A 12,240-nucleotide genomic window follows, 5' to 3' on the forward strand; every position below is an offset into this window, starting at 1 on the left:
GCATTGGGAGTGTGGAGTCTTAGCCACTGACCACCAGGGAGGTCCCAAGAGCAAAATTTTTTTTTTTTTATCAGTTTGCTCTTTTATGGGTTACTCTTTTGGTATCATATCTAAGAAATCTTTGATTTCTTTCTCTCTCTTTTTTTTTTTTTTTTAAGTAGCAGCTTGATTTAGTTTATTTATTTATTTATTTTTCCTTGGGCTCCAAATCCACTGCAGATGGTGACTGCAGCCATGAAAAAATTTTTTTTTCATTTATTTTTATTAGTTGGAGGCTAATTACTTTACAGTATTGTAGTGGTTTTTGCCATACATTGACACGAATCAGCCATGGATTTACATGTGTTCCTCACCCTGATCCCCCTTTTGTTTTCTTTTAGACATTGTTTTAGGTTTTACACTGATGTCTGTGATCCATGTTGAGTTAATTTTTGTATATGGTATGAGGTATGCATCTAAGTTCTTTTTATTTTGCATATGGGTATCTAATTGTTCTAGCAGCATTTGTTGAAAAAGCTGTCTTTTTTCCTAAATTGCCTTTGTGTCTTTGTCCCAGTTAGGTGTCCATGTATACATGGGCTTATTTCTGTACCCTATATTTTACCCGTGGATCTGTTTGTCTATATTAGTGTCACGAGTGATTATAATGTCTGGCCCACATTTTTTTGTCACTCATCCACTAAAATGCTAAGTGTGAGTGTGGTGTTATAGAAGTACCCTTGAATCTGTTGTAAAGCAAGTACTCAGTAAGTGCTAGCTGTTAAGTTACAGTCTAGTAATAGATATAATGAATTTTTTTAACCTTACAACTTCCTGTGTTTATTACTATATCATTAATGATTTGCAATACCTGGTGAAAGGTTAGGATATATGTGTGCATGTGGTTATGTAAGTATGTGAGGAAAAAAATAGGGATTTGAGGTTTTTGTGTTTAGTGAGTAATTCTTCATCTCCTAAGAGAAAGCAATTAAACATTTTCATTAGCAAAACTTTGGGAAAAAATATGCAGGTTACATACAGTCACAGCAACAACCTGAAAACCAAGAGTATATTACTAGCTTCATAGAGGTGTGGAGAAGATCAAAGAAAATAGGAAATGTGGATAGAAATACCATTATTTTTCCATTAAATTTCAAAGCCATGCTGAGTGTTTGAGGGTTGAGGAAGAAGGGGGCTAGAGCTGTAGTTTTCCCTAAAACTGGAACCAGAACTAATTCTACAACCTAACTTAGGCCGTCAGGAAACGGTAGTAAACAGAGGTAGATCAAGTAGGGTTGTTCTGGGTTTTCTGCCAGTTGAACAGCTCTGTCTGGGGCACACCAAATATTCTTTTGATAGTAGATCACTTCTTTCAGTTGGATTTTTGCCACTAAAAATTATGGAATCTGGGAATTCCTTAGCAGCCCAGTGGTTAGGACTCTGTACTCTCACTGCTGAGGGCCTGGGTTTAATCCCTGGTTGGGGAACTAAGATTCCACATGCCATATAAATTGGCCTCTCCCAAAAATATGGAATCAGCCTTTAGTATGACTGCTTGTCCTTCGTTTCCACTAACTATTTGAGTTTCCTGCATAGCTGGATATGTGTCACATTGTCACCGAATTTCAGATACAGTTTTGCTTCTTTAGTGGTGGGTGAGCTGGTGAGATGATGTAGAGTGTAATTCCCTAAATTAAGTACAAACTGTGATTTAAATTTGGAAAAGATTATGGATCCTGTTAATTACTAATTCTTTTCTACAGGTTTGCCCATTTAGCAGCAGTAAAGCTATTAGAAGGACTACAGAAATATGATACGGATGATGAGAATGAAATTAATGAAAATGATATTAGGTTTTTTATAAGACATGGTGTTGAGGGAAGCACTGATGCCAGAGATGATTTAGGTCTCAGTGAGTCAGATAAAACAGATGCCAGAGGTAAGTGTGCCAACTCTTTCATGATTTTCCCTTTAAAAAAAATACCATAGCCAGTTTTTACCACAAACTTGGGGAATTAGTCTAAAGGTAATTACCGTCTACAAAGTAAAATACTTTGGTATTTTGGGGAGAAGTAGTACAAATTTTTGTACTAGGGGTTATTGAACATACAAAGAATATAAGACATGATCTCAGTCCCTCCATGAGGAAAGTGATATTTTCATGCCACATAACCCTAATTTCACTTCTCATGGTGTCTGTCAGAGAACCATGGCTCATATGAGTGGATGAGAAGAACTGTTTCAATGGCACTCTTTCATAATGAGAAAGATAAGAAGGATCTGTTTGAATGGAGGCTAACCAAAGCAGAGGCAGGTGTAGTAAAGTGAGCAGTGCTTGGGCAGTGGATTCAGACATCAGGGCTTCACCTCTTTCTAGCTGTGTTACTCTGAACCTTGGTTTCCTCATCTATAAAAATGAGAATGTTAACATAACATCACCCTCACAGAGTGCACTAATGAATGGGATGTGCCTCGCTCATGGTAGAAGCTTAGTAAATGTCAGTTCCCTTCCTCTTTTTTTTTTTTAATTTATTCATTTATCTGGCTGTGCTGAGTCTTTGTTGCTGTTTGGGCTTTTCCCTAGTTGCAGTGAGCAGGGGCTTCTCTTGTTGTGGAGCGCAGGCCCTAGAGCGTCTGGGCTTCAGTAGTAGCAGATCGTGGGCTCAGCAGTTGCGGCTCCCGGGCTCTAGAGCGCAGGCCCAGAAGTTGCAGTGCGTGGGCTTGGTTGTCCCTCAACATGTGGGGTCCTCCTGGACCAGGGATTGAACCTGTGTGCCCTGCATTGACAGGCTGATTCTTCACCACTGAGCCACCAGGGAAGCCCAGTTCCCTTCTTCCTGATCTCTGGAAAGTACTTTCAGTTATTCTGACAAGAACTCGTTGTACCAAAACTCTGTTCTCTGAGAAAAATTTCTAATTCATGTCTAAATAAAAGAAATTTTTTTAAAAGAACTCCCAGAACACTGTTAGATAGAACCTCATTCTCCGGGAGATGGTAGAAACCTCTTTCCTGGTGAATGCAGCGTGAAGATGCTGATGCCAGGGGCTCTCAACAAGCAGCCCACCTGGATCGCCTCATAGCAGGGCTCAGAGTCAGTGATCTCTTCAGAATTTCCTGACAGCTTTATTTTAAATAGCTTTATTGAGATGTAATTCACATACCATTTAATCTAATCTACCTATTTAAAGTGTATAATTTAATAATGGTTTTAGTGTATTCAGATTTGTGCAACCATTATTACAATAAAATTTGTAGTATTTCTATCACCCCCAAAAGAAAGCTCACACCCATTACCCGTACCTTCTTTTCCTTACCCCCAAACCATCCCCCAAATTAGGCAACTGCTAATCTGCTCTCTGTCTCTATAGGTTTGCCTATTCTGGGCATTTCATATGAATGGGATGATACCATCTGTGGTCTTTTGTGACTAACTTCTGTCACTTAGCACATTTTCAAGCTTCATGTACTTTGTAACGTGGATCATTACTTCATATTTATTCTTTTTTACTGCTAAATACACTTTATATATCCATTTATCAGTTGCTGGTCATTTGAGGTTTTTTTCCATATTTTGGTTATTAAGAATAATGCTGCTGTGAACATTCGTATACACGTTTTTGTTTGGATGTGTATTTTCATTTCCTTGGATACACCTAGGAGTTGGGATTGTTGCATCATCTGGTAAAAGTATGTCTGGCACATTGAAGAACTTCAAACTGTTTTCCAAAGTGGCTGCACCATTTTACATTCCCACCAACCACATGTGAGGGTTCCAGTTTCTCCGCATCTTACCAGTACTTGTTGTCTAATTGATTATATTAATAGTTGATTAGAGTGTGTAGTGGTATTTCATTTGGTAGATTTGCTTGGCATTTCCCTAATGATTAGTGGGATGTTCAGTATCTTTTCATGTGCCCATTGATCACTTGCATTATCTTCTTTGAAGAAATATCTACTCAAATCCTTTGACTATTTTTCAACTGAGTTATTTATCTTTTTATTATTGAGTTGTAAGAGAACTTCCAGATTTAAGTCCTGTGTCACACACATGATTTGCAGATATTTTCTCCTGTTCTGTGGGTTGTCTTTTTTCTTGATGATGTCCTTTGCAGTGCACATGCTTTTCATTTTGATGAAATCCACTTTATCTATTTTTTATTTTGTTTGTGCTTAGATTTCTTTTTGTTGATTGTACTGAGAATTGGCAAGGACTTACTAGAATTGCCGAAAATGAACAAGTGATTTGTAGAATTTCAGTGTCTTCTGAAATAATTTGAGCAGGAGATATTTGTAAAGTATCATTGTCAGTGAATCACAGAATTTTTGAAAGATGCTTTGGGAAAGACCATGAATGAAACCAGAACAGGTCCCTACTGTGGTGTGTTTGATGTAAACACCCTCTTACACCCTTGTCACACAGTGAGACTCTGCTGGCGCCCAATCGTGGTGTTTGCAGCTAGTGAGGGTTTGTATGTGCTGTTTTCTTATCCTTATTTAATTTTATTCCAGAACAAAATCCAAAGGACTAGCCAGTCTCTTCTTGGAACGTTAGATTTTGCAAGAGCACCTGTAGGGGACTGGTTGGATTTCTTGTCATCCCAGAATTCTTGGAACTGAGTTTCAGTTCAGAGCATTCTTTAGTGAGTTAGGTTTAGGGTCATGGCATCATAGAACCCTGGAACCATTTGAGGTTTGGCTCCTGGCTCAACACTCCTGTCATGTCATCCAGCATCCAGTTACTTTCAGTGAAGACACTCACTGTTGCCCAGATGGCCCATTTCTACCTTCTGACAGGGTTCTTGTGAGGATTAAAATGTACAAGGCACTTAGCGCAATGTCCATCATAGGCACTCCACAAATGCACGATAACTCTTACTGCTTTTATTTCGTTTCACCTTTGTTAAAATCTCTCTTCCTGGAGCTAATCCTGATTAGTCCTAGCTCTTAAAATCCCATAGAACAGCTTTTTCAAAACATAGCCTTCAAATATTAAAGATTAGATAAACAGTCACAATTCTTTCAATCTTATATAACATTAAAAAAAAAAAAAAAGTCCCCTCTATTTGCTTGCTGGTGGTTATGGTGGATCCCAGACCTGTCTGTGCATCTGCATTGTCTGAGGAGCTCGTACAGGGTATGAAGACCTGAATTTGTAGGACTGATATGGGGCTCAAACATACGCATTTTAAAAAGTGCCCAAGTTGATTCTGATGTGTGCCGTTTGGAACCTGCAGCTCTAACCAACTGAGAGATAAATCAGAGGAAGTGATTTGTTAACCGGTTGTATGGCAAAATTTCTCAACTTCTGTACTATGGACATTTTGGGCCAGATCCTTATTTGTTGAGGGGTTTCTCATGTGTATTTTAAGATGTTTAGTAGCATCCTGAGCCTCTACATGCCAATATTCTGTTTCCCTTCATCCTCTAAGGGTCAGCAAGTTAAAAGGTCTCCAGATATTGCCACATACTCCTTGGAGGAGAAAATCAACCCAGGTTGAGAACTAGTACCACAAAGGATAGAAAGATCCTAGTTTTAATAGTTGGAGAATAGCTCAAAGCAGCTATCAGCAAACTTCCTTCTCAGTATCATCTTTTGACAAAATTTGGGAATTGGATTAGTTCTGGTTTATCTTAAATGCATCAAGCATATTTCAGTTTTTCTAATTATCTGACATAATTAGATCGTGCCTGATCGGTAGTCCTAAAATGCTGCTGGCCAGCCTCCCTCCTTCCCTGTTCATGGTATTAATAATAGCCGTAACAATGATACATCCTCCAGCATCAGGAAAATAATCACCCATTTAGGTATTTCACTGTTTGTTCAGTAGTACTCTGCTACTGGTGTTTATCCTTCTATGTAGACACCACCCTCCCTCCCTTCACTTCCCCTCACCTTGCAGACACGGCTCTAGAGGAAGAATATGCTTCAGGGCCAGCCTCCTGTGAGCACATGGGCTGTTACCCGTCTAAACTAGGTTGCTATTCAACTCTGTCTTGCAGTGAGAGCTTATAAGAAAATCGTAGAATTGAGACACCTCCTTGAAATTGCTGAGAGCAACTATAAACACTTGGGAGGAATAACAGAAGAAGATGTGAAGCAGAAGAAAGAACAGCTCGAGTCTGAAAAGTAATGTCCTCAAAATGCTAGTGATTTGTTTTTACTTACCTTTCTAAATGCTACGTGAGGGTTTGTTGCTGAACAACTTGTTTTCTTATCCCACCAGAGGGTTTGAGTTTCCAACCTGTTTTCCTCTTAAACTCTCAGATGGAGAAGGTGTTAAGATTGTTTAAAAATTGTGGTAAAATATGCATAACATAAAATGTGTCACCTTAACTGTTCTTAAGGTAGAATTCAGTCGTGTCATGTACATTTACATTTTCGCACAGCTGTTCTCCAGAACTTTCTACCTTGCAAAACTAAAGCCTTATAAGGAGGAGTTGTTGTTTTTGAGACAGCTACTTTGAGATTTTCAGCCAACAGTCTCTAGCCATCCCTGTCATATTGGACTTCCTGCTCACAAGTGTGTGACCCGGTCCTGTGTTCATGGATGGTGGTGCCCCCCATATGCTCTCAAGCCTGGAGGCAGTGAGGGCCCCCTTGCCTTTCACTTTCTGCACCCAAGGTCGGCTCTGGGCACATCTGGCCCCGCTCTAGTTGATGAACAGCTGCTGCGATAGAGGGTGTCAAGTGCTTCTTCCTCCCACTGCTGCTCTGCTCATCAGAGAGCGCAGGGCTCAGAGAGCGCAGGCAGGCAGGAGGGAGACTGCTGCTTTTATCAAACGTGGGTCTTTAAGGAGCAGAGCATATGGGTTCTTTGCTTTCCCTGCCTTTCCTTTCATTGGATTCTCTTCCTCCTCGTTAGAACCTCCTGTTTCCCTTTCATTCACCCTCTTCTGCATCCTCTCAGTAAGAGATCTGGTAATTTATTCAAAGTAACATCTAAGTCTTTGATAGGATGAATGTGCTCTCTTTCTATGGATATTTGAAAGTTGTGATAGACAAAAAAAAATTTTTTTAATCAGAATGTCCTTGTATTTCATAAATCACATCACACAAGTAGCTATCCACTGCCTCTGTAAAGTCTTTTGAGATGTCAAATGTTTTTAGTATTGGCCTCTGCCTAAGAGCCTAGCTAAAATTTCTTAGATCCCTTGTAGTCTAGAAAAGTACTTCACAGTGGGGCAATTATTTCCTAGATAATGAGCTTTAAATTTTGTTCCCTTTACTTCTGAGGCAGATTACTCTATTGCTTGTACTGTTGATACTTCTGAGCACTGCTGTATGCTAGGCATTAGGTAAGCCTCTCATATATACTGTTTCATGCAGTCTTCATACTTCCATGAGCTATTCTCTCACTATGTGGATTAGGAAACCAAGATTTAACTACAGGTTAAGTGACTTGCATGAAGTCACAAAGGGAGGACTAAGGGTGAGGGATGGAGCCAAGATTTGGCCTGAATCTATTGACTCCAAATCTATTAGCCAAGGTCATTACAATTTTAATAGTCTTCTTGTTGTTGTTCAGTCACTAAATCGTGCATGACTCTTTGTGACCCTATGGACTGCAGCATGCCAGGCTCCTCTGTCCTGTGTTAACTCCCGGAGTTTGCTCAAATTCATGTCCATTGAGTTGGTGATACTGTCTAACCATCTCATCCTCTGTTGCCCCCTTCTCCTTTTGCCTTCAACCTTTCCCAGCATCAGGGTCTTTTTCAATGAATCGGTTCTTTGCATCAGGTGGCCAAAGTGTTGAAGTTTCAGCTCCAGCATCTGTCCTTCCAATGAATATTCAGGGTTGGTTTCCTTTAGGATTAACTGGTTTGATCCATCCTTGCAGGCCGGGGGACTCTTGAGAGTCTTCTCCAGCACCACAATTTGAAAGCATCAGTTCTTTGGCGCTCAGCTTTCTTTATGGTCCAACTCTCACATCTGTACATGACTACTGGAGAAACCATAGCTTTGATTATGTGGACCTTTGTTGGCAAAGTCATCTCTGCTTTTTAATACACTGCGTAGGTTTGTCATAGCTTTCCTTCTAAGGAGCAAGCACCTTTTAATTTCATGGCTGCAGTCTCCGTCCACAGTGATTTTCAAGGCCCCCAAAATAAAATCTGTCACTGCTTCTACTTTTTTCCCCTTCTATTTGCCATGAAGTGATGAGACCAGATGAGATCTTCCTTTTTTTAATGTTGATTTTTTAAATTAGTTTAGTTGGAGAATAATTGCTTTACAATATTGTGATAGTTTTCCCCATACATTGGGGCTTTCCATGTTTCACTAGGGTAAAGAACCTACCTGTCAATGCAGGAGATGTAACAGACATGGTTTGATCCCTGGGTCAGGAAGATCCCCTGGGGGAGGGCATGGCAACCCACTCCAGTATTCTTGCCTGAAGAATCCCTTGGATAGAGGAGCCTGGTGGGCTACAGTCCATAGAGTTGCACAGAGTTGGATACGACTGTGTGAGAATAATTGGAGAATAATTACTCTACAATATTGTGACGGTTTTTCTAATACATTGACATGAATCAGCCACAGGTGCACATGTCCCCCCATCCTGAACCCCTCTCCCACCTTCCTCCCCACCCCATCCCTCTGGGTTGTCTCAGAGCACCAGCTTTGAGTGCTCTGCTTCATGCCTCAAACTTGCAGTGGTCATCTATTTTACATATGGTAATATATTGTTTCAGGGCTATTCTCTCAAATCACCCCACCCTTGCCTTCTCCCACAGAGTCCAAAAGTCTGTTCTTTGCATCTGTGTCTCTTTTGCTGCTTTGCATATAGGATTATTGTTACTATCTTTTAAAATTCCACATATATGCATTAATACACAGTATTGGTGTTTCTCTTTCTGACTTACTTCACTTTGTATAATAGGTTCCAGTTTCATCCACCTCATTAGAACTGACTCAAATGTGTTCCTTTTTATAGCTGAGTAATATTCCGTTGTGTATATGTACCACAACTTCCTTATCCATTCATCTTCCAATGGACATCTAGTTTGCTTCCATGTCCTAGTTATTGTAAACAGTGCTGCAGTGAACATTGGGGTATGTGTGTCTCTTTTAATTCTGGTTTCCTTGGTGTGTATGCCCAGCAGTGGGATTGCTGGATTGTATGGCAGTTCTATTCCCAGTTTTTAAAGGAATCTCTACACTGTTCTCTATAGTGACTGTACCTGTTTGCATTCCCACTGATAGTATAAGAGAGTTCCCTTTTCTCTGCACCGTCTCCAGCATTTATTGTTTGTAGACTTTTTGATGATGGCCATTCTGGCTGGCTTGAGATGATATCTCATTGTGGTTTTGATTTGCATTTCACATGAAAAGATGAAAACACATCTTTTTATGTGTTTGCTAGACATCTGTTTGTCTTCTTTGGAGAAATGTTTGTTTAGGTCTTTTTCTCACTTTTTGATTGGGTTGTTTGTTTTTCTGGTGTTGAACTGCATGAGCTGCTTGTATCTTGTAGAGATTTAATTCTTTGTCAGTTGTTTCAGATGCTATTATTTTCTCCCATTCTGAGGGCTGTGTTTTCACCTTGCTTATAGTTTCCTTCATTGCGCATAAGCTCTTAAGTTTAATTAGGTCCCATTTGTTTATTTTTGTTTTTATCTCCATTACTCTGGGAGGTGGGTCATAGAGGATCTTGCTGTGATTTATGTTGGAGAGTGTTTTGCCTATGTTTTCCTCTAAGAGTTTTATAGTTTCTGGTCTTATATTTGGATCTTTAATCCATTTTGAGTTTATGTTGTGTATGGTGTTAGAAAGTGTTCTAGTTTCATTCTTTTACAAGTGGTTGACCAGTTTTCCCAGTACCACTTGTTAATAAATAGACTGTCTTTTCTCCATTGTATATTTTTGGCTCCTTTGTCAAAGATAAGGTGTCCATAGGTGGATGGATTTATCTCTGGGCTTTCTATTTTGTTTCATTGATCTATATTTCTGTCTTGTGCCAGTACCATACTGTCTTGATGACTATAGCTTTGTAGTGTAGTCTGAAGTCAGGAAGGTTGATTCCTCCAGTTCCATTCTTCTTTCTCAAGATTGCTTTGGTTATTTGAGGTTTTTTGTGTTTCCATACAAATTGTGAAATTATTTGTTCTAGTTCTGTGAAAAATACCATTGGTAGCTTGATAGGGATTGCATTGAATCTATAGATTGTTTTGGGTAGTATACTCATTTTCACTATATTGATTCTTTCAGTCCACAAACTTGATATATTTCTCCATCTATTTGTGTCATCTTTGATTTCTTTCATCAGGGTTTTATAGTTTTCTATATATAGGTCTTTTGTTTCTTTATTTCTGAGTATGTTATTTTCATCATCACAAGGTGAATGGGATTGTTTCCTTAATTTCTCTTTCTATTTTTTCATTGTTAGTTTATAGGATTGCAGGGGATTTCTGTGTATTAATTTTATATCCTACAACTTTACTATATTCATTGATTAGCTCTAGTAATTTTCTTGTGGCATCTTTAGGGTTTTCTCTGTAGAGGGTTATGTCATCTGCAAACAGTGGGAGTTTTACTTCTTCTTTTCCAGTCTGGATTCCTTGTATTTCTTTTTCTTCTCTGATTGCTGTGGCTAGGACTTCCAAAACTATGTTCAATAGTAGTGGTAAGAGTGGGCACCCTTGTCTTATTCCTGATTTTAGAGGAAATGCTTTCAATTTTTCACCATTGAGGATAATGTTTGCTGGGGTTTGTTGTATATGGCCTTTTTTATGTTGATGTGTATTCCTTCTATGCCTGCTTTCTGGAGTTTTTTTTTTTTTTTTTAATCATAAATGGGTGTTGAATTTTTTCAAAGGCTTTCTCTGCATCTATTGAGATAATCATATAGTTTCTTATCTTTCAATTTATTAATATGGTGTATCACATTGATTGATTTGTGAATATCTGTGCATCCCTGGAGTAAAGCCAACTTGGTCATGATGTATGCTTTTTTAAATATGTTGTTGGATTCTGGTTGCCTGAATTTTGTTGAGGGTTTTTCCATCTATGTTCGTCAGTGTGATATTGGCCTGTAGTTTTCTTCTGTGGCATCTTTGTCTGGTTTTGGAATTAGGGTGATGGTGGCCTCATCGAATGCGTTTGGGAGTTTGCTTTTCTCTGCAATTTCCTGGAAGAGTTTGAGTAGGTTTGGTGTTAGCTCTTCTCTAAATTTTTGGTAGAATTCAGCTGTGAAGCCGTCTGGTCCTGGGCTTTTGTTTGTTGGAAGATTTTTGTTTACAGTTTCCATTTCTGTGCTTGTGATTGATCTGTTAAGATTTTCTATTTCTTCCTGGTTCAGTTTTGGAAGGTTATACTTTTCTAATAATTTGTCCATTTCTTCCATAATGTTGAGTTTTAAGCCAGCTTTTTTACACTCCCCTTTCACCCTCATCAAGAGGCTCTTTAGTTCCTCTTCGCTTTCTGCCATTAGAGTGGCATCATCTGCATATCTGAGGTTGTTGCTATTTCTCCTAGTGATCTTGATTCCAGCTTGTGCCTCATCCAGCCCAGATGATGTACTCCGCATATAAATTAAATAAGCAGGGTGACAATCTACAGCCTTCACATACTCCTTTCCCAGTTTTGAACCAGTCAGTTGTTCCATGTCTGATTCTAACTGTTGCTTCTTGACCCACATACAGGTCTCTCAGGAGACAGATAAGGTGGTCTGATACTCCCATCTCTTTAAGAATTTTCCACAGTTTGTTGTGATCCACACAGTCAAAGGCATTAGTGTAATCAATGAAGCAAAAGTAGATGTTTTTCTGGAATTCCCTTGCTTTCTCCATGATCCATCCAATTGTTTGTTGCCCACTTTGTGTTGAGTACATCCTAAAACATTTATTCTTTGGATACAAACTCCCGATACTAGATGTGAATATAAAGGAAACTTTGCTAAGTATTGGTTGAGGGATGTCCTTTTGATTTTGTTATTAGTTAGATGAAACTCAGAATCAGTCCTGCGGCTGATTGTCTTTTCCTGTTTTCTGAATTCTAGGTTTCCATAGTTATGTTGTTCTTTCCTATCCCCAGCCTCAGCCCCACGCACTTCCATACTAAAGCTACTATTGTATATTCTTAGATTGCCCTCTTTGAGACCTGACATCCAACTCAGGGTGCCTTGGGAGTTCTGGTCCCCTCATCATCCCAATAATAAGGCAGAAAGTAACTCTGGTTCAAGTCCTAGCATCACTTGTATGGGTTTATTTTCATTTATTTTCATGTCGTCCTGATATGTCTCCCAACTCCTTGTCCCTGCTCC

General features: G+C 39.2%; 1 protein-coding gene across 1 annotated transcript in view; it reads left to right on the forward strand.

The window, feature by feature from the left end:
• ANKRD42 (ankyrin repeat domain 42) overlaps positions 1-12,240 on the forward strand; it is a gene marked incomplete at its 5' end in the record, with an annotated part of 64,417 nt that overhangs the window by 37,150 nt on the left and 15,027 nt on the right. The window contains 2 exons of the mRNA XM_061159727.1: positions 1,743-1,918; positions 5,981-6,107. Of these exons, the coding sequence (XP_061015710.1) occupies positions 1,743-1,918; positions 5,981-6,107 (303 nt within the window). The remainder of the gene's footprint in view (positions 1-1,742; positions 1,919-5,980; positions 6,108-12,240) is intronic.

The sequence above is a fragment of the Dama dama genome, chromosome 2 (assembly GCF_033118175.1).
Source record: "Dama dama isolate Ldn47 chromosome 2, ASM3311817v1, whole genome shotgun sequence".
Lineage (NCBI taxonomy): Eukaryota > Metazoa > Chordata > Mammalia > Artiodactyla > Cervidae > Dama > Dama dama.